The 23489-nt window shown below is 38.8% G+C and overlaps 1 protein-coding gene across 1 annotated transcript in view; it reads right to left on the bottom strand.

Moving 5' to 3' along the window:
* PTPRN2 (protein tyrosine phosphatase receptor type N2) overlaps window positions 1–23489 on the bottom strand; it is a 612734-nt gene that overhangs the window by 548325 nt on the left and 40920 nt on the right. Inside the window, exon 2 of the mRNA XM_068146020.1 lies at window positions 2479–2529. Coding sequence (XP_068002121.1) covers window positions 2479–2529 — 51 coding nt within the window. The remainder of the gene's footprint in view (window positions 1–2478; window positions 2530–23489) is intronic.

Consider the following 23489-nt stretch of genomic DNA (forward strand, 5'->3'; position numbering starts at 1 on the left):
ATCAGATCACACAACTGGATTACACTGCTTTTAACAATCAGCTTCTTTTAAGTGCCCCCTTTTTAAACATACAAATGAACATTGATCAAACTCTTTCAGTCACAATCTTTTCTTCAAAATAAGAGAGAAGGAAAGAATAGTGCTGGTTTTTTAAAGGTATGGAACAGCTCGGTCAGTGGTGTTTTGGTTAGCCTGATGCATGACAAGAGCTTGAAGTCTCCAGCCGGTGCCATGATGTGAGCAAATATTGTGAAGCCTTATGTCTGCAATAGGCAAACCCAGTTTCATTTTTGGAAATGCAGTCAGTTCAGTTACCTTTGCTGAAGGCTGAGATAAAAGATCAAAATTCTCAGCCTTCCTGCAGTCAGATCTGCAGATCACAGATGCTTCCTAAATGCTCCTCAAAAGTAGCTGCTATTTCTTTCCTCCATTCACACCACACTTCAGAAACAGGCAGCTGTGTGACAATGAAGGAGGCAAACCTTTGCATGACCTTGCAATACACAAAGCTCTGCTCCTGAACATAACAACCTCCACAGCCTTAAGATTCTGAGCTTTCCATTCAGCATAGCACTCAGGATTTCTGAAGAACCAGAAGCACTTTGGACAGGAAAAAATGGGAAGGACAGCCTCAGAAGCAAGCAGAGCTCTTATTTTCTGGTCCATATAAAAGGGAAAATCTGAAGATATTTTAGGAATTGCAAAGATTGTTAATTTTCTCAAAAATAGTGTATTTTTACTTGCATCAAGAGCAACATTTCCCCAGCTAAGGAAAAAGGAGGGGGAAAAAAGTACTTTGCAATGACCACAAACACACTGACAGAATTCCTGCAGCTACTTTTTTTTTTTCACTTAAGATCAGCTGTTAGGAAATATAATTGATCAATTAATGTATTCATTACTGACCTTTTAGTTACAGTTATGTCAAAACACAAGAATATCTATAGAGAAGGTCCATGCTAATTTCAAATATACCATTTCCATCATTTACTTTTGCATGCTTAATGAAAGCCACATTGAGTTTTTAGAAACCAATTAAGAAAACAGAGCAAGAAGCTATGAAGTAGCCTTTAAAGGTTCATCTCCACTGAAGACTTTTTGCTATCAGTTGCAGTACATACACTTCTTTACTGTCATATCTTGCACAAGTTTTCCACTATACACTGTGCAATCTATCAAAAAACCCAATTACATACACTTGGGTTAGGGAAGACTGAAGGCACTGAATATCACTGGTAGTTCACAAAATGCACCACTGTAGAACATTGCCACTACCCTTTCTGAAGTCATTCATGGAGATTGTCAGTGAAGAATTTTTGCATATTACTGGAACAATTTTAAATGGCACTTTAAGAGGCAATTCTTATGTAAGAGTTTTTTTAAGATGCATAGTTTGTAACCCACTGAATTCCTCCCAACTCCTCAGCTACATTGCTGTGTTATATTCCCTCTCCTGAATGCATTTGTCCGTCATTCAACAATACTGGAAATGTAATCTCATTTAATCTTAAATGTTTGTCAAGTCAGGATATTAATAAAGTTTAGACTCATAGAATCATAGAACCAATAAGGCTGGAAAAGACCTCAAGGATCATCAAGTCCAACCTGTCACCCAAGACCTCATGACTACTAAACCATGGCACCAAGTGCCATGTCCAATCCCCTCTTGACCATCTCCAGGCACAACCGAACCATATTATTGATTTCTGTCTGATGGAACATGAAGAGACATTTCCTATATCATACCTAATTAAAAAAACAAGCAAAAAAAATCCCTAGTTACAGATCTATGTAGTTTACAAAATAATTGCTTCAAAAGACCTCTTTCTAAACACGGCCCATCCTTCGTTAGGATCTAAATAATTTACGTAGCACATTAGCAGTCTTTAACTGCCATCGGGGGAAAAAAACAAATCATCTTCCCTACTATTCCATTAGGCTCATTCAGACATTTCAGTAATGCAAAAAAATTTTCAAAGAAATAAAAAAAATGTAAAGGAGAGCAGAAGAAAGCTGCTTCTGTATCACTCAAGTGAAAAAGAAATCACAGAAAAAGGAAGCAACACAATCAAGAATAATGGCAGTCTTCCTTTGAGACCTTCCTCATTATAATAAATAGCAACCTTTTGAAGAAAAGGAGATTAATAATTACTCAGCATCACCCTCTAAAAAGATAAACAACCTGAAGATAGCAAAACAGTTATTTTCACTCTGTATTAAGACAAATTAAATGTTACCATATTTCAGTGTATTTAATTACAATCCATTTCTCCTAAAAGGAGAAGATGTTGTTCAAGCTTGAGAGAATATTTATCTATTTTTCATTATTAAATTTCCCCTAACTGATGACCAGAATAGTCATATGTGATACTTTTCCTTTCCTCTCCTTGTCATTCATATATAGATTACTGAATCAACCACACAGAATTAACACAGCAGAGGACAAAGCAGTCGGCAAACTAAACACCGGAGACTTACCATTTACACAGACTTCAGATGATTTGCAAAGGTCATCCTCAAACAGGCAGCCTAAAAACACAACAGAAAAAAATTAAGTAACAGTATAGCAGTAAACATTAATACAGGTTTCAAATTGTGGATAACTAGTAGAGACTGGAGACCTCCTAGGCTGTAAAATGCTCATCAAGAGTCAGACATTTGTTTAGCCTTAGAAGTCCAAATTGAGCAGTATGTAAATTAAGAACACAGAAACATGTCTGGTTCAGCTTTCTCTGTTCATGTCTCTCTCATATCATAATTTGAAGAACTTTAATGTTCTCTTGATTTTGAGTATGTTATTATACCATAGCACAATAATGCTGCAGTACACTAGGAAAATACACAGCAGGAAATCAAGAGTTTCCTAAAGATATTTCTACTGTGATGACACAAGCCTAGGAACTGAGTAAAAATTGCTCAGATAAGGCCTTGATTTAGTAGGCATGCCTAGATCCTCAGGAGCACCAACTCTCTGAAGAAAGGCTTAAAAAAAATACTGTGATATCTCCTCACACAGCTGACAAATCAGCTACAAGTCTGTGAAAAACATCCCAGGGCTTTTTTTCATTTAAATCAGGAAGTATCTTCCAAAGTATGCTGCTTTTATGGGGCCCTGCTATGCCAGTCTCATACCTCACCCTAGAGACTACATCCAGCTAGGCAGTCCTAGTTCATGCACTTGTATGTATCTTTACTTTCTCTGTAGTCTGTTCCCTGTTGCTGTGTTGCTTTACCTAACCAGATAAGGAAACACTAGTTATTTTTATCTTTGAAGAAAAATCCTACAGATGTTTAAGAGAGCAGCAGAGAAGTGGGCAGGATATAACTCTGCTCTAGAGTCACTTCATGCTGAGGAATTAGGACAAGGACCAAGTACAGAAGCAGCATGAAATATCATGCTGCTGTTAAGGGCATGCACTCTGTGTTAACCCAACCAGTAGTTTCATTATTTTGTTTTCTGACAGAGATAAAGAGATCAGACTGGCTAAAATCCAAGGAGCAAGGCGGTATACTGAACACAAACTGTCCTGGAGAACACATTTTTCACAATTAAACCTTTTAACTTCACTAGGAAGTACCTTAAGTTTATAAATGGGCACGGGGAGGTACAGAAATTAATGTCAAACAGTTTCACACTATGGATAAAAAACCAGCTAGGAACATCACCACATCTAAACACAGGAGCAAATCCTCTTCTCTCCAGCCATGCCTATCTCCATGGAAGCAGAGTACATGCATTTCTAGTCATCAGAGAATCAAACTGATTAAGTAGGCTGCTCTTAAAAAAACCTCAGAAAGGCTCAAGACTCTCTGTCCATGAATTACCCAAGTCATAACCTTGCTAAAAGAAAAATTCAGGGGGATAAAGTGACTTATGAATGCCTCCATAGCCTTCCAGCAGGTAACTGTATTAGCACATCATTAAGTCTGAACTAGAATGCTGTGTCTCTCAGCAGAATTTATTAGCTCAGTGCTAGGCCTGAGCTAGGTAAGCACATCTATATGAATTAGAGACATAGTGGAGCACCAGCAGAGTCCTCTACATCTATCCTACACCTGTCTGAAAAGATCACATACACAACATGAAGCAGAAAGGTCTACAATACACACTGCAACAGAAGTGTTGTCTCCTCCAGTTGCCTATACAGCACTAATCTGGGGAGATACATCTGGTAGTTTTTGAAAGATACAGGAAGCTACAGACCAGGAATGCTTCTATAAGCAGAGTGCTGTAAAAAAGTGTGTGCCTACACAATCCACAAACTGTGGCTCATGGCACAGTTTTAAGATGAATATGGTTTTGCTCCAGTCAAGTCTACTGTCTGATCTGAAACAATGTCTGAAAACTCTCTGAAGAGATCTGATTGGAGCCTTGATACTGACCCAGCAAAGCAGAAGGATGGCTTCACTAAACATCGATTCACAAAGAACATGAGACAAAAATGATGACAGGCAGTGACCACAGCACATCAGCACAGAGTACAGCCACAAGAAAAGCTCTAATTAAAGGTATGGTAATGATAATTTTGACTATATATATATATATTTTCTAATATATACATATGTATAGATGCTTGCAGGGGAAAAAAAAATCAAGTGCTAATATAAGCTAGCTACATGAAAAGTATATTTCAATATTCCTGTCTTCAGAAATCTGTAATTTTATCTTTCAAAAGAAAAGTTTCTATGGTTAGGAAAAATCCCTGGTTAAACAGCTTTGCCTTGTTTTCCTCAGAGAGCACAGAAGAGTTAAAACCAGAAGCCTGAAATACCCTTGTCCAGTGAAGGGCTGTAGAAGGTGTCCGGTGAGGGAAGAGGCAGTTTTGTAGTTGATTTCTCATCCTGCAGTAGATGTGTTGTAGAGCCAAAAGGTATCAGAGTAAAAGTTTCAATCAGGATGTTTCTAGTGGAGTGACACACTAAGAGTGACTGGTTCACCCAGCCCCTGCTGATTTTGAAGCACCTGGGAGCTGAGATCAGAGTCACCTCCCACCCATTCTCTTCTACACTCCAAGCATTATTCCACCACCTGAATGCAGTTGCTCGGTTCTGTCCCTCCAAAGCACACACACTGCTGTAGTCAAGAACTACCCTTCCTACCTGCACTCTCTCCTTTCACTCATGCAGGCAAACAGCATGTCTGTCACCTTTATATCATTATTGATTGCTGGCAATTTCTAGATCTCCAGTTTCACCCTTTTCTGCACATGTCCTCCACTTCCCTTGTGGCACACTCAACCATTCCTCATTTACCTCCTTTTGGTGCAGTGAGTAGGAAAGAGGTAAAGAGAAAAGGGGTAAAAGAGGGGCAGAATTTGCTCCATCTTGCTCCCTCTTTTCAGAGTCTTTCAAGAGTGGAATGGGTCCAGCCATGTTTTCCCTTTCTTCTCTGGATACCCAGAATATTCTTCACTGAGAAAGGCATTTTATTGAGACATAAGAATCTGTGTTTTATCAACAACTGCTTGGATCTATAGTTAACTACAAAAGAAGAGTAAATCAATGTGGTAAGAAGACGTTAAGGGAACACACACTACTACAGCACACAATACTACTTTCTCCCAAGAAAGTAAGTGAAAAAAATCCATGACAGCATGATAAGCACTGAGCTTTGATCTTCTTTACTCTACATTGTCTGGTTTGTGAATGTCATGTTGCCTGATGTTTTTGTAATACTGTAAACTCTTGAGAGTAGTTGCATTTTATTTTGTGTGTGTGCATCTACAAAGCCTAGTGCAATGCAGCACTCATCCCTGGTGAGAAATCCAGGCCTTTCTGTAACCCAAATTAACAGTCATAAAGATGACAAAAGAACTCCCTGCAGTGGTTAACTGAGGGACTGAGCAATCTCTTACATGTAAAGTTTCCAAAGTAAAGTAAGGAAAGATCTCCCTTGTTACCATATGGTGTTAACTCTTCCTCATCTGAGAATTATTCCTTCTTTCAATCATCTTTCATATGCACTGATTTTGTGTATTGAAATATGACCCTAGCCAGAATAATTCACCATGGAGTACTTTGCAGGCAAAACCAAAAAATGTCAGGATTAAACTTATAGCCAAGATTTGCGCCTGAAGCCTCAGTGATAGTACATATTAGCGTCTCAATTACCTTTACATCACTCCCCCTTCAGCATGCCTAGATTGATGCACTGAATAGGAGAAACAGTACCAAAAATGCTGTATGATACTGTGTTACTCACTATGTAAGGACTGTATTTCGTCCTTTCTGCATTTAGAACAAAAAAAAGGGGGTGGGGGAAAAAGCTTACTTCTTTTCTTTGCATGTAATTAGTCCTGAGCCTGTCCATCACTTCAGGAAGAAATTGCTTTGTGGTGAAAATACTATTAACTTATCTGATTACTACTGCCATGATTGCAATGATGTAGGGCTTTTCTTCTGGGAAGCACTGAGGAAAGGTCACTACTAAGAATAAATGAAGATGTGAGCAATAATAATAGTTCATAAGGTGAAGAGACAAGGAAATGCCATCACTGGGAAGGCTCCAGAGCATCATTTGCATTTGCCCAGGGCTCAGAAAGAACCTGGCTGATACAGGCAACGTGTCTTGGTGCATCTTCTGTCATTTTCTCACAGTAATTGTTAAAAGACCTTGCATTGTCTCCTCTAATCTAATTCTCTCAATGCTATATTTTCCACCTTTGTTTCTTTAGCAGAGACCACCACTAGCTCACATGCCAAATGTGGAGCATAGATATAATGTGGAAAACAAGCAGCTCCACCAATTCTTAGTTACATCACACGCCAGCATCCTCTCCATTTAAATAAAAGTTACAGACAAACCTGTTGTTGGAGAACAAATAGAAGATCATTTTAAAACTAACACTAAAAATTACTACTTCTTAGGATAAAGACCAAAATCTTTTACCCACACATCTGTGGCAGGAGGGGTGAGATGTGATTGTGCTCAGATAACACAGCTCCAGACAGATGATCTTTGCCATGCTGGTAGCCCATATTTGGACAAAATTAGCATTTCTGCAATATAAAATATGTGATCTATTCCTTCAAAGCTAGAAATTGTTAACTGAAGTGCTTACAAGCTGTATACAAAATGTCTTAAAGCTCCAGATCAGGCCTTCAATAACGGCAATTCAGTATCTTCTTCTGGTCAACACTTGCTAAAATTCACTTCCTTAGAGGGCAGTAAACTGAAATCAGCCAACACTCACTGAAATCACAACTATGACTAAGCAAAACCTTTTCTGCACTCAGCAGAGGATTTGAAGGCTGAGCATTATTGACCCTAAACAAATAATTCCACTTTGCTGTTTAAACACAACAGGGAGCCTGATATTTTTACCTGCTGCTGCTTGTACGACATCCTTCCCCACAAAATCTGTGGGTGGAAAAGCCTTCTAGTATTTTTCATAGCCAGAAGATAGTAAAAAAGGTAACACTGAGACTTCCATCCAGCAAAGTACAATGTTACTCACAAAATCTTCCTCAATATTATTGCACATAACCCAGCCAGCACAGCAGTTCAGCAGCCTCTGTCATATTTATTCTGTAAAGGAACTACTGCCATCATTATATCTGTCAAGCTCGTTTTGCTCATCAGTAGCTGTCAGACTACTCCTGTACACTTGCTTTACAAAACTGCAGAACAGGAGTGAATTCTCAGTCCTCATTATAACATAATTCTACCCTTCTTCCACAGTCAGGGTTAAGACAAGCTGGGTCAAAGAAGTAATGAACCATTAGCTGAAGGAAATAGGATCTATGTCTGGGGGTTATGTGCTTTGGAAGGTAATTCCTCCAGGCATGATTTTTCCAAAACACTTACACAGTAAAGAAGTTCATGTCCCATCTTCTGAAGCTAATCAGTCTCCAAAAGCCACATTCAGTGGCAGGTTTTCAGGTGTGTTTTTTTTAAACAGTCCTTTAAAGTTGTGCCTTGTGTTTTGGGGAAACTCCCATTATTTGCACTATCAAAGGAAGGAAAATAGATACATTTATCATTTCCCTCTAACAAGCATCAATTTTTTCTTTATTCATCAGAGATTCTTAATGACTATCTCCTTGGTGCTTAAAAAAAACATAACCAGAATGCACAGCAATTCTCATCCAGTTATACTGCCTCTAAATGGCAGTAATTACTCAGTAGGGACAAATGCACCTCTTCCAATGCTGCCTTCAGGCAAATTCAAAGGCAAAACTAATTTTTTGCAGAGGACCTCTCTGGAATGATTTGCTTTTTCTGAATAAAACCACACAGAAACTGTACCACAACTTCTACCCAATGATGCCTGTACCAACAGCTGCAGTATTACCAGTATCTGTCACTTACAATCCCTTCTTTTTTCCCCTTCTTCATTCTTCTGAGAAAAATCAGCCTTTTTTTTTTGTTCCATCTCTATTTCACAGCTAATTTGAGCTGCATAAATTGTCATGTGGTCTTGGCAAAAACAACTTTGGAAGATAAAAAAGAATCATATAGCTCAGTGGAGTCTGAAGAGCAAGGGGATAGTTCACAGTCATTTATTGCAGGGAAGTAATTCTAATCTAGGCAAGAGCACACATGGGTTTGGGAGCTATGCTTAACAGATGAGCTCCAAATAGGGAGATAGGACCCAAGCAGTACTTTAAATCTGTCTGTTTCTGTGAGGCCAGCCAGATTCTGGAAACACTTTAAATTGCCTGTATTGCCATTATTGCAAGTGTGATTGGAAAAAGCCAGCTTCATACCTTTATCATGCAATTTTGAATCAAGTGATAATGTTTATTTGGAATGCTGAAATCACCTGGGTTCCTCTCCTGAAAGAGGCCCTATTGGATGCACTTGGAATTTAAACAGTCCAGAGTAATCTGCATTAATTATTCATGGATTGGAGAAAAATAATGAAAGTCAATGTGGAAAGTCAGAGCCTCTGAAAGTTCTTGAAGGAAAAAGAATAATATTAGGTAAAATTCAATGGACTGTGGCACTGAAATTTATCCATATCATTTACACAGGGACTCCCAATTGTGAATGAAGCTGCAGCGTTCTGTAGTATGGGACAGAGTTATGAGAAGTAGGTCATGTAAGGATGCTGGTAGCACATCAAAGTTAACAGTACTTAGTGAGGATGCCTAAAACTTCCCTTTTCACAGGGAAAAAGAAAGAAGGAAAAGAAGGAAAAGAAGGAAAAGAAGGAAAAGAAGGAAAAGAAGGAAAAGAAGGAAAAGAAGGAAAAGAAGGAAAAGAAGGAAAAGAAGAAAAGAAAAGAAAGAAAAGAAGGAAAAGAAGGAAAAGAAGGAAAAGAATCTTACAAAATACTACATAGCAGAATTTTTGTTTTAAGCTACCAAGAAGTCAGTTGTTCCCATCAATACAAATTATCTCTTGACATATAATCAACATGCAGCATATTGTGGCTTTGTTCAAGTCTCATTGGGCTTGTAGCATTCATAGCTGCATATGTGGGCATCATGGCAACAAGGAGCAGACTTAGGACGGTACTTCATTATGCTGGTAAAGAATTAAATCTATCTTGTACTGCTTCAAAACTCTTCCCACATGATAGCTTAAATTCATTACAGAGTAAAATGATCAGCTTCTACTTACTTTTGTAAAATTACCCTGATTTCAAGGAAAATCTGGAACTGAGAGTGAATGGTCCTGATTTTGACCAGTAATTGTGCTCTAATTACTCCTGACTCACCCTGACAAATCTGAGGTTGGCATTAGAGCCAGCTGTCCTAGAATGCATTTGCTGTTGTCTTCATGAAGTAGCTCTGCCTATCCTGTGATACCAGTGAGATGTTTTTTTCCCCAGGCTAGCTGTTGAGAGGCAGCCATCATAATGACACATATCAGAGCAATAGTTATGAAAAATTACTAAAGCAATTTGGGTAGAAAACCCAAGAAAATTAAGAGATCATTCTGAAACGTGACAAATATGATGCAGGCAGAGCAGCACCAGAATTCATATTCTGGTTTCTTCCTAAAGACTGCACAAAAGGCATTTTTTTATCTCTCTAGAAAAAAAATGAAAATCAAAATTTAGAAGACTAAAGCTCAACAGGTTTTAGAAGTTCATGAACTGTTAAAATCCTTCATATAACATAGAAAAACTACCTTGGAGAAAATTAATTTATTTAGGGGAAAAAAATCTGATGACTGAATGCCTTCATTAGTTTATACAGGTACCTTTCACCATTAAGAGTAAGCAAAATTCATTACTGTATCACAGCCATACAGTCACCAGCTCTCCTTAACATAGCCTCTAATGCCCATCCATTTTGATTGAGTTGAAGTGTCTGAGCACTGAAGTCAAGGATGTTTGCATGTCTGGTATCACTCAGCCTCCAAATCATGTTTGGCTCTATGCAGAAGGCAATATATCCTACAAAGATATACAGGTATTTCACTGAATGTCTACATATCTCATCGTAACAGCATGTCTTATAAAAAGCCACGTACCCTTTACTGCTTGCATTTATGCAGCAATCTTCATTCCCATCACTGCAGCCTCCCCTGTGCTCATTCCCTACCTCATCATAGATGTTCTTTACTCCTGAGAGTTACCAGGTAGAAGGCACATAAAGCAAAAGAGAAGGGAATTGGGATTTTCACATCACAACTACACAATGGGAAACTACTTCCCAGTTTCCTACAAGTCTGCTCTGAACTCCAGAGCTGGCCGTGCCTTCTGAATCCAGCCTCTCATTAGTAACAGTATGTAGCTCAGAGCCTATACAACAACAACAAAATGGAGGATATCAACTTCATAAAGGGATTATCAAAATGTAATTCAAAGGCTTGTTTATTTTTTATTTTTAAAAAAAGATGAAGAATGAAGATGAAGAAATTTTGAAACAGTAAAAGAGAGGGAAGACAGTAAAAGACTTAGACACTTAGTAAATCTAGTAATTTAGAAGAAAACACTGGAGAGAGAACCATGGTTTTACAGAGGAAACAGTAAACATTTCGCTACACAAAAAGTGAATAAAAAGAGTGTGCAGGAAAGGAGAAAATGGAAGAAAATAAAGAGAGTCTGAGAAAGGAAATATCTATAATGCATGATGAGTTAAAAGTGGGAAAATATCTCAAGTACAGAGACAAGCCAGTGGCAGAGATAAGAACAGACCGGAGCTCTCCTGTGACAACATATTGCACTGACTGTACAGGAGTGCTGCCTTGGGATTGCAGGGAGCTTAGCATAAGGGAGCTCTCACATTCCAAGAACAGAAGTTGTTTTACAGTAATCCCATTGATAGTTTGCAAGCCTATTCCAAAGATTTGTTAAGTCAAGATTGGAATTATTGTTTTTTTCCCCTCCAAAAATGCTTGGTGATAATATTTCATAAAGTTCCAGACACAAGTTTTCAGTCTACCATTGACTGTAAGTTGACTGGCATTTGCATAATTCTGTGAGACATGATATTCAATGAGGTTTAGAATCAGTCTGGCACCTCATATGGGAGCCTTCTTAAGAATTCTTAAATTGTTTTAATGAACCAGTATTATTCAAAAAAGTTAATTTTTTTCCCCCTTCAGGATTTGAACTTCAGCCAAAACACTAAACCAGAATACTTGGAGACTTCCTATTTGATTAATATCTTACAAACCTAATCTTGTGTTGCCTCTGAATTTAATAATCTGCAGACAGCAAAGAACAATGTGTGTGCAATGTTTGCACATTAATGGTGTTTACAAAAAATCCCAATTATAAGACTCCTAAAAAAAAAACCCTACAAAACAACAAATTAACCCCCCAAACAAAACAAAGCTGGTGACCTTTTTCCTGTGTTCTGCAAACTATACATTGTGCAGCAAAAGTACAGGAACAAGAATATTCAAATTATGCCCAATTGAGTAAGCACTGTGGGGTATTTCACCTTGAGTACTGTGTCCAGTTCTGGGCCTCTCAGTTTAGAAAGGACATTGAGACACTTGAATGTGTCCAGAGAAGGGCAACAAGGCTGGGGAGAGGCCTCAAGCACAAGCCCTATGAGGAGAGGCTGAGGGAACTGGGATTGTTTAGCCTGGAGAAGAGGAGGCTCAGGGGTGACCTCATTGCTCTCTAAAACTACATGAAAGGTGGTTGTAGCCAGGAAGGGGTTGTCTCATCTCTCTAGCACCCAGCACCAGAACAAGAAGACACAGTCTCAAGCTGCGCCAGGGGAAGTTTAGGCTCAAGGTGAGGAGAAGGTTCTTCACGGAGAGAGTCGTTCGTCATTGGAATGGGCTGCCCAGGGAGGTGGTGGAGTCACCGTCCCTGGAGGTGTTCAAGAGGAGATTGGATGTGGCACTTGGTGCCATGGTCTAGTCATGAGGTCTGTGGTGACAGGTTGGACTCAGTGATCTTTGAGGTCTCTTCCAACCTTGGTGATACTGTGATACCATGACCTTGTTTGAAGCGTTCTTTCCAATCAACATGAGACTTCAACAGGACTGTCTGAAAGTTCTGAAAGTTCTATGAATGGTATGACAAAACCCACCCAACATGGAGAAGTGATGGCGTTATTACACACTAGTCTGTACAAGGAAACTACTTTTCTTCATTTAACTTTGATGAGAATTAAGTTTAACTACCAAATTCACCTCAAGTACTAGCCTTTTTGAGAAGGTGGCTTCAGTTTCCTCCAGACAGTTGAGGAGGATCAGGTCAAGGACCAGAATAGCACTCAGTGTCTACAGATCTCCTCCTTTTGTATCATTTCCTGAATATTTTCACTGAGGGGCACATGTCAAAAAAAGAAAACAATTGGAAAATTGCAATTCACAAAATGTGAGCTGTATTGTTACTCTGCTTTTGAAAAACAAGCACTGGCAGACTCTTGGCTGGAACTTGGTTCAGGATAGCCTCAAGATTTTTACAGCTAGGAGGGTTTTTTCCCCAATCAGTTCAACTTCCCTTTAGCTATCAGTTTAATGTCAGAACAACTAAAATAAAAAGTACTTTGTACTACTTTCTGTATAATCTCCACAAGCAGTTCAATATAGATAAAAACATGAAGTTAACATGTGTAGGTTCAATGACAAAGCAGTCCTCAGAGTGGTCCAGATTTGCTGGAGTATAATATCAGAATAATGCAGCTCTTCATTTTCCCAATAAACAGAATATGAGTACAGGGCACAACCATGATGGAGTGGGAGGGCTCTGTGTGAACATACTTGCATCTTCCCTACCTCACAGAAAATCCTCACTTTCCTTATGCCCATCAGCTTTGTCCCTTGACATCTGATGACCCAAAAGCACACAATTTGTGTAACTCTGGGTTAAAAGTAGAACACGCACACATAGAATATAACTACTAGACATTTACTCTTGCTTTTAGTTGTAATGCTTCATTTACAATGAGATATGAAAGTGTCTGCATACTTTCAAAACAACGGCCGGGTACTGGAGCCTTTTATCACTCCAGAATTCCAAAGCCTTTATCTGCACTGTGATAAAACTTTCAATGGCAACCTCTGTCACTGTTCTTTGAGAACACAACAGCTTTAATCTGTTCTCTTCTGAGATCTCCACAACACCTCCCCAGCCTGCCTAATCTTATGGACCATACAGTTCACCAATGAGTTTAGGCAATGGATAATGCCCCCTCAGCCACCACCTTTCCAGACGTGTGAATGCCTTTATTGCTATTACTAGTCTAGTGTATAACTTCTGGGGCTGGCCATTAACATTCTGTAAAGATGATGCAGTCTTCTTTCCTTTTAACAATCTACATAGCTCACTTCACAGCATTTCTATTCCCAGATGAATGACTGATTCTATACCCTGAAAAAATAATTCAAGAAAATAAAAAGAAGTGAAATATCATCAGAAGGAAGCATGAGTTCATTACTTCATAGAAGCTTTTTAAATATAATTTTTGCTAAAATATCCTAAGAGATTTAAGGTGACTCAAACCCAGCTAAATCTATGGAAGCTGTTTTCCATTTGTGTGGTTTTTCCTTTATGATAAAAGCAAGCTGAAAGAACTTTGCTTTTGTTTCTTGTTATTGTCTGCCTTCCCTTTTTGTAAGAATAATAACAATGTACATGATGCTTTAACTCCTAAATGCACATCACCTGTATCAGCAGGAGGCATGGCAGACAGAAAGCACTAACCACACAGTTGCAATTACAGATCAAAGATGACTACTAATCTTACTAACTGCTACTTGGTATTCTCCCTCTTTCAGTCAGTGCTATCTACTTTGCAAAGCAGAATCAGTGTTTGTCTTTGAAAACTACAGATATATTTCTGTATTTCACATACTATATATATATGTTAAAATAGACATATTAATATATGTATATATTTTATTTGTACTGTTGTTTATTATTTGTATTTGTCATTGTTATCATACTAAAATAGGGGCAAAATTTGTGGCCAATATATTGGCTCCTAGGGATATACCACAGACTAAGACACCCACACGGCACTGAGAGGTATGGTACAGCTTTTGTGGAAGATTCCATCCTTTCTGGAGTATCAGGGCAGTTAAGCAGAATACTCACAGCACCTGAAACAACACAAGGTGTCTTTCTTTAGGCAACTGAATCCATCATTGTGGTGAACTATGCCATAAAAGTCCTACTTCTGTCACTTGGACTTGCAGGTTTCTGTGTGGTCATCTTAAAGGTCAATGTCAACTAAGTACTACAATTTCCTGAGATGAGACTTCTACTGTCTTTTTTGAGAAGTCAAAACCCAAAAGCCTAGCTCTTTGAAACTGGTAGTTTTGTTGAGTACTGTTGAAACACACAAATTCAGAGGATACAAGGACTGAAGAAGAAAGCAGAACTGAAAGAGGAGGAACTGTACCTCATATTTAACTTCTTCATGAAATCTGATGATCTGTTGAACGTCTCCACTTGTCATTAGTTTTGTTGCTATTCTAACCTTGGCTTGCCTAGTCCTATGTGCCTCATACTCCAGTGTTGCAGGTGGGTTTATTTCACCAATATAGAGTGCAACAATTTCCAAGGGGATATCCTGTTCCTGGTATAGGCACCAAGAAGCACTGATTTCTGAAATAACAAGTCTGGATCCTAAATATTCAGGACACTAATAGGAGTCAAAGCAAACTGGAAAAGTGCTCTTGCTGAATTACAGGTCAGATACTGTTCCTCAACTAAACTAGGAACAGAAAAGTGAATTAACTTTTCTTCCTGCTTGGAAAAAAAATAATAAAGGGAGAAATATGCTCCTTCCTATATTTTGATTTAGTTGAAGAGAATGCCTCCTGTTACTTAGGAGGAAATAGCTAAATAACTTTCCATTATATTTTCAGGATCCATTCCTAAGAATACTTGAAATTATCTAAATATTGTTGAATATGCTAAGAAAAAGAGTTCTAAACCAGTAAGATTTTGCAAGGAGATCTAGGACTCAGAGATGCAGTCACCTTGACCGCTCACTGGCACAGAGCAAAAGACATCTTTGTGTGTTGAAAACAAATCTAATGGCTTTATTTTTAAATACAAGCATTTCGTAATGAATATTCAGCAAGACAGCTGCAGCCCAAAAAAACAGCCACTGAACATAGCCAAGAATGGTTTCAGATAATCATTGCATACATGAAAAAGTCCACAATATTCCTCATATGCCTGCCTCTAGACTGTGTTTTAGGGATTATTTTTGTTGGGGGGTGTGTGTGTTGTGTATATATAAACAGTACTTAAAAGGCAGTTTAGAAAACTAACAAAATAGTTCCACTGGCAGCATTAAGACTTTTGTTCTAGAAATGTGCATCTGCCAACTTTAAAATGCTTATCTGTGAAAGTAAGGCCATTATTTATAATTTTTAGGGTTTTTTTTTCTTCTTTCAACTCAGTAGAAAAGTAGAATCTCATTCTACAGCTCTGCAGTCAATATTAGAGTTGAAGCTGTTTTAACAGGGTTTACCCTACTTTATGGTGGCTCCTTAAAGAATGGTAGGATAAAGGAAATTAGCACTTTAGTCTTCCTCACTTTACTCTCTAATCCCTGTAAAATCATGAGGTAACAAACCAGTCTTTGGAAAAGATTGTCATGAAACAAATGCACACAGAAGATAAACTACAAAATTCAAGCAGGGCAGCACCCACCATCCTCAAACCAGGATGTATGGCTCCATAATTTTTTATGGCAAAGCAGTGATATTTAGTATTTCTCTCATGTCTAAAGCTGTGTTAGCTGTACACATAGCAGTGAAATTTAGTCACCTTAAAATTAATGGTAAACTCCCACTTCTTGCAACTGGCTCTGAGGTTTATACTTCTGATCAGAGTGCCAAATTTCATTGTTGGACATACCAAATAGGTATGATGGAATAACAATCAGGTTACTTTGAGACCATCATCAAGGCTGGTAGAAATCAAGCTTTTAAAATGGCAAGATCTCATTCATGCAAAATTTCTAGACATTTCTCTTTTCAAAACATAAACTTGAGTATCACTTACTGAATTATGCATTCTGCACAGAACAGTAAGAAGCTCAAACACTAACTCAAGAAAGTAAGCATTAAACTAAAGATTATCTAAAACTAAGTTCAGAAGGTTAATTTTTAGTTCGACAAGTGAGAGATTCATTCTCTATTTCTGTGCCCCACTGCATCTGAATCCTTGAATGATCCCTACAGAAAAAGTGTGAAGGAGCAAAAATGTAAGGCTATTTCAAGTTTATTTCTAGTACTGTAGGAGTCTGACAGTATTTCATTTTTCAACATATGCTAAAACACCGTGGGATGACTTTATCACTTCTGCAGCTTCATGCAGATAAATACAGCTAGATAGGATCTGGATGTTTCATGCAGTCAGATAGATGTAAGGAACAGCACCAGCAGGATTGCTTTCCACAGTATGGTCCTTACAGAGGACAGCAACATATGAGCTCTCCATAACTAGTTACAGCAGCTGGAATCCAAGCACAAAGAAACAGAGACTGCATCCAAGCTCATTTGCCCTGTTCACAAAGAAAGACTACGCAGGATCTGAATTGTACTTTACTGTAGTAGGCTAGTTCACTTGGGGCCAATACCTCAAACATAGGTGGATGACTAATTTATGATGACTAACTGAAGAAGTTTCATTTTTAGTGGAATTAATTCAAAGCTAGAAGAAAGAAAGAGAAAGAGAAAACAGAATAAATTCTTATGACCCAGTTGAAGCTTAACTCTGTATATGCTCATCCTTCACAGTGAACATTTTGCTCCCATATTCTTTCCTGTTATTCTGCTCTGTAGAAGGCAGCACTGTTGACCATTTCCAGCTGAGACTTTTTCAATTCCTATACTCCAAGGGCTCTTTTACATCTTTGCAGCTAAGCAGAACACACAGGCAACAGAAGACAGAAAGCTTTTCTTATTCCATTATGACAGCTGCCATTTTGCCAGCCGAGGTGGCCCCAATACTACAGTAAAATCACAAGCATGAAACTTAATGTGTCCCACAACAGCACACAAATTTTAAGAACATCAGGCTGGCCATTTGCATCAGGGGACTTCTGTCCAAACCTGGATTCTGGCTCTGAAAGTGGCCCTGAGCAGATGTTCAGGGAGAGAGCATCAGAAAACTTTCCCAGTGAGAGGCAACACATGGTTTAAAAATGAAGAGTTAGAGGCTGTATCTGGACTGTTGTTTCTGGAAAGTACCAATTCCCCTTCAGAACTCATTTATTCTTTTGGCTTCCATAAAACTCTTCAAAACCCTTGTGCCAGCTAGGTAAATAAACATTATCTACTTTTAACAGGCAGAAGAAAATGTGTTACGTAATGAGTGCCAGATGCTGTGAAAAGTAAGCAATTAACAGTGCTAGCAGTGGTCTATGTGCCACTTGTGTATCTCTTTTCACTTAAACATCTTACAGTCTAGACAGATGGTATAAAATACACCAACAGAAGAGAAAAAGTGTCCAGCCTGAGGCTCAGTAAAATTATTCTTAATAGTAGTATAAATATATATATTCCCCATTACTCTGCTCTGGACTCCACCTTGAAGACTTTGACCAGTTCTGATGTCCTAATCATAAGAGGAACACATTGCTGCTGGAGTCCAGAGGAGGGCCACAAACATGATCCAAGGGATGGAGCACCTCTGCTATGAGGATAGGATGAGGGAGATGTAGTTGTTCTGTCTAAAGAAGAAGAAAAAGCTCTGGGGGGACCTTATAGCTGCCTCCCAATACCTGAATGGATCCTACAGCACGGCTGGAGAGGAAATTTTCATAAGGGTATCTAGTGATAGGACAAGGGGGAATGGTTTTTTAGCTGAGAGAGAGTAGGTTTAGACTGGATCTTAGAAAGAAGTTCTTCAGTACAAGGGTGGTGGGACTCTGGAATAGGCTGCCCAGGGAGGTTGTAGATGCCTCCTCCCTGGGAGTGTTTAAGGCCAGATTGAATGAGGCCTTAAGCAGCCATGTCCATGTCCCCTGTCCATGGCAGGGAGGTTGGAGTAGACGATCTCTAAGGTCCCTTCCAAGCTAAGCCATCTATGATTGTATAAATACAAATCAAAACAATATACAGGAGTAGGTGGCTGTTTGTTTCTTCTTCTGTTTTAATGAATTAGGCCTCCTGGTTCCTAGTATCTGATACAACACTATCAGATCAAAATGCTTCCCTGTTTTTCTCTTACTATCTTGGTACAGTACCTTTCCCACATTTAATAGTTAATTTTCTTAAAGCCACCAGCAGAATAAAAACTACTCTACAGGCCTGAAAGCATTACCATCTTCATTACAGTCCATCTAAATCATCAGTAAGGTGAAAATAATACTATTTTCCTAGTCTTCAATCATAAAATAAATTCTAAGGTATAAAAGATTCAAATTTAGGCTAGGCTGGAAATCAGGTTTCCATGTATTTAATCTTTCTACCTTTGAACATCTATTTTTACTTCAAATAAATTCAGACATAAACTTCTGGGATCCAAATGCCAGGGAGTTTTAGGTAGGGCAGGGTTTAGGTTTAGGTATTTTGTATTCACACAAGGAAAATTACTTAACCATGCAGAGATTATATCAGAATAACAGCATTTAGCTACTCTAAAATTTCTGACTTTTCCTTTCCACTGGTCAAATACAAGAACATAAGCATCTAATTAAAACATTTGAAAGGACTTATTGTAGTTTTCCCAAGCACATGAATCTTCTGGGAAGAACAAAACTTGCAAAGTTTAAGCTCTAGAGATAAAACTTTTGCAACGTATCAGCATGTGCTACAAGGGGGTAAGAAGAGTAACTTGTCCTATTCACTACATATCCTGTGCCACCTGTTCTCCTCTACAAGTGCCGTTTTCTATTGCACCACTTCCCCAGTTTTATGCGAGTGGAATCCTTTCAGTGCACCTGAGGATTAATTAATACTTCCAGTTTATGTCCAAAGCATAACATGTAATACTTATAATTGTGCACTAGAGGTCTATCACTTTTTGGAAAGACAATTTATCCTACAAAACAGCATAATGCACCTCACTGTAGTAGTACTGAAGAAAATGCCAAGGGATATGAGAGTTGTCTGCAGCTGGTTGTATTCAGTTTTCTGCATGATAGCTCATGACAAACTGCAAACTTCACTGAAAGAGTAGTTACAACTTATATACAGCTTTAAAAAAAGAATAAATAGCAGAATGCATCTTTCCAGATAAGCAACAAAATAATGACTGGTGTCTTCATTACACATAAATTTGTTCAATAGAATTCAGAATTGCAAATTAAACCAAAACTCATTATATTTTATTAGAGAAGCAAGTGAGTCTCCCACTTTGGAAAGCAATAAAAGATGCTTGCAACCAGTGCTCTTCATAACATTCACAACAGCCTCTCTCAGCAGGACTCTCTCACTGATGGCAGAAAAATAACAGTAGACAGCATTTAAACTGATTAACACGTTTGTCACTTCCCCATTACACACACAAGAAATCTTCATTCTGCAGAGGATGACTTTAAGAGAATGATCCAACAGTTCATTCATTTTGTGAGTGCTAGTGGCCATTTTGTCACCTGATTAGACTTACCTTTGAGAATACTGAATAAAAAGGCATAAAAATTTCTCATCAGCAAAGGCAGCCTGCACAAACTCCACCTATTTTTAGCCGTTTGTGCTATTAATCAGCAGTGCAGATTCCCACTATGATAACAAGACCAAGCTCCTGACACTCAACAAACAAGAAATGGAACAGAAAACAGCATGAGCAAACTGACGGTGACAGCCTTAATACAGAAAAGAAAACAATGAGAGAACCTGGCTTCACAGGAAGAGCAGAACACAAACTCTTGCTGTTTAACTTCCCCGCAGTAATTGCGTACAAGCGATCAGAAGCCAAAGTAGGAAAGTTTGCACTATAGTGAAAATTGACAAATCAACACAAAAAAGGAGTCAGGTGGAGTGCTAAATTGAAGTGAACATCCTATTCAGCGCTTTGGAAGAAAGGATAAGCAGTCAGGAATATCAAACCAAGAATCAAATGGTCATCGTGTAAAACCAAGGATCAAATGGTCAATGTGTAAAACCAAGGATCAAATTGTCAATGTGTAAGAAGCCGAAGTGCTACAGCAGATGATGATTTGTAAGAAATGCTTACAAAATCAATTTGCTTTTACTCCTTAGTAATTAATCTTTAAAAAAACAACATTTTTTTTTCCTCATTCAAGGGCTGATTTCTAAAATGAAAAATTAAATATAAATTAAGAAAAAAAAAAGAGAGAAGCTCTCCGCTCTGCTCAAAGAAATAAAAAAGCTTAAAGAATTTCAAATATTTAAGTATTTTAAAGTATTATTCAATTATTGTACTATTTCTAAATACTTTTATTGTAAATTAACTTTTGCCAGTCACTCTAGTCCTAAATTGCCAGATGGCAATTCATCTGGCTGTACACATCCTTTGCTCTAGAATAAAAGGATGTAGAGGACGTGTCTGCCACATGACATTTAATACCGTCATCTTAATTTGCTAGGAATGTCTTTACAGGTTCTTTGACCTCAAAGATGTGGCTCAGTGACCTCAAAGATGTGACTCAGTTGGTAGTGCATAAGACCCTTAATGGGAAGGTCGTGAGTACAAGCCTGCAGTGGGCAGTAGTGTCTTCCCTACCCTAGTCATGAGGTCTGGGTGACAGGTTGGACTCGATGATCCTTGAGGTCTCTTCCAACCTTAGTGATACTGATACTGATACATTTGTGGTGCCAACTTGTGTACTGGAACCCTGATAAATTCCCCTAACCAGTGTAATTTGTTAGCATGGAGCTCTCAAATCTCAAGGTGGTCAATGAAATTTGCATTTGATTGTAGCACTCTTTACCCATAGAGGGTCAACAAGTCAGCTGAAAGAGGTAATAGAACACCCAAAAGTGCGAGAGGTCTTCTGAATCTTCAGCTGCTATATGCTTAAACTGAACTTCTTGTTGCCACTCTGCTCACTGCAGAGTGGAGAACAATATTCAAAATACTGAAATTGCCACAGGAGTTTAACTCCCAAGAAAATGTAGCACAAGGCAACTGGAGAAGGTATGGACTGAATACATTATAGATGGTCTGGTTGCCTCGGAGAGGAGATTTTGTTTACTAGCAAGACCCTCAGTTTTCATCATACCATTCAAAATAACTAGAATGGCTTCTACGTTTGCATTTCTTGGAAAATAATATGATGGCAGACTGTAGACCAATACCTTCTGCAAAAACTATCCACTCCTCTTTGAGGAGAGAAAACATCTACCTTTATATAAACATGTACTAGTCAGCAGTAAGGACCATTTTCTTCAATAATAAAGACCTCGTGACCAACATCTCAGTTCTCAGTGCCTCTCTTACAAAAGAAGAGTAATTAAGACATTAAGAAAAAAACAAAAATGCTGTCTCCTAGTCAACTGACACAATTGTGTAACCACCAGGCTTCAGGCCAGGGCAGCATTCATTGCTCTGACAAATAACCCTCTGCTACTCACAGAAAATGCATCTACGCTGCACTGGGCTGCTCCGCAGTACAGGAAAGGGTACTCTCCTCACACATTGGTGATTACAGGGATAAACAGAAATACCTGAAATGGTGCTTCCTGTCAGAATGAACCCAAAGGACCATCACAGGCCCTACAGAGCCCACAGGTCTCCAGTCCTCAGCACAGTATCACTGAGCACTATTCTGGGAAAGCCAGACAGGAAAACTGCATTGAATCATCAGCAGTGAAGGTCCCCAGAGTTGTTTCAGTTCAGAGATGAATGGCATACTCTTCTGCTGTTCTCACAGCCTGCCTGAAGTCAGCACTTCACTGAAGACCAGATGGCTAATCCCAAAGCCAGAAAAGAATGAGGAAACCTTTTGAAGAACATGCCATCATTTCCATTACAGAATGTGTAGGATTCCCAATACAGAGAAGAATCTGTTATTGGTGAGCCCTTTCCAAGCACCCCTTAGACAGTGTATACCTTAATTATACATTAATATTTCTGTAAATATAAGTTCCAGGTTATTCATTAAATCAAAATTCTGAAAGCTAAAGAGTGGTAGAAGTGACCATGTAACCTTAAATACTTTTTCACTGGACAGAGATTTATTGGGAAAGAGATCTGTGGGAAAATGATCTCTAAGTACATAATTAAAACCCAATCACAGCCTATGTGTGAAGGGAGCAGTTTAAAACTGGTTATTTCCAGCTTAAAGTGCCAAATGCCACAGCCAAAGATTTGGCCACATATATTAACCTTGTCATAAAGAAGGCTAATAGTATCCTGAGCTGCACTGGAGGAGTGTTGTCAGTAGGCTGAGGAAGTGATCCTTCCCCTCTACTCAGCACTTGGGAGGCCACATCTGGAGTACTGGGTCCAGTGCTGGGTTCCCTCAGCATGTGAACATACTGGAAGTAGTCCAAAGAAGGGTCACAAGGATGATAAGAGATTGGAGAACCTGTCCTTTGAGGAAGGCTGACAAATCTGGGAGCTGGGAAGGCTCAGGGAAGATGTCATTAACAACTACAAATAACTGAAGGGAAAGTGCAAAGACAGAGTTAGGTTTTTCTCAGTGGTGCCCACTGACAGGACCAGAGGTACAAACTGAACCAGAGAACATCAGGGAACACTGTTTTGAGGATGGGAGCAGGTTGCCCAGAAAGGTTGTGGCATCTCGCTCTCTTAGAGGTACTCAAAATCCATCTGGACATGGCCCTGGACTTTAGGTGGTCCTGCTTTAGCAGGTGGATTGGGCATGATAACCTCCACAGGCTCTCATCAACCTCAACTATTGTGATTCTGTGAAAAAAAAAAGCTAGCTCACCAGTTCAGCTAAACTTGAAGAAAATCACTTTACTTCTGAGTGCCCACACAGAGTGGGTGTGTAACAAATGTGGCACAACAAATCCCCGTTACGTTCACACTTTTAATAATTTAGTTTAACTTGTTTATGTGGGCCTATGCAGAAAAATCCTAGGGAGTACTATTTTCATACTTTGGGGATGTGTTTTCTTCACCTTTTTGTTTTAAAGGGAAGAAGAAGCAGAGAAAAAAGCTAATCATCTCACACTGTAGCAAAACCTGCGCATCAGCAGCTGTCTGCTCTGTAGAAGACAACTTTACCAC

The sequence above is a fragment of the Melanerpes formicivorus genome, unplaced genomic scaffold (assembly GCF_026170545.1).
Source record: "Melanerpes formicivorus ecotype bairdi unplaced genomic scaffold, bMelFor1.0.p_v2 SCAF_13, whole genome shotgun sequence".
NCBI classification, from domain to species: domain Eukaryota; kingdom Metazoa; phylum Chordata; class Aves; order Piciformes; family Picidae; genus Melanerpes; species Melanerpes formicivorus.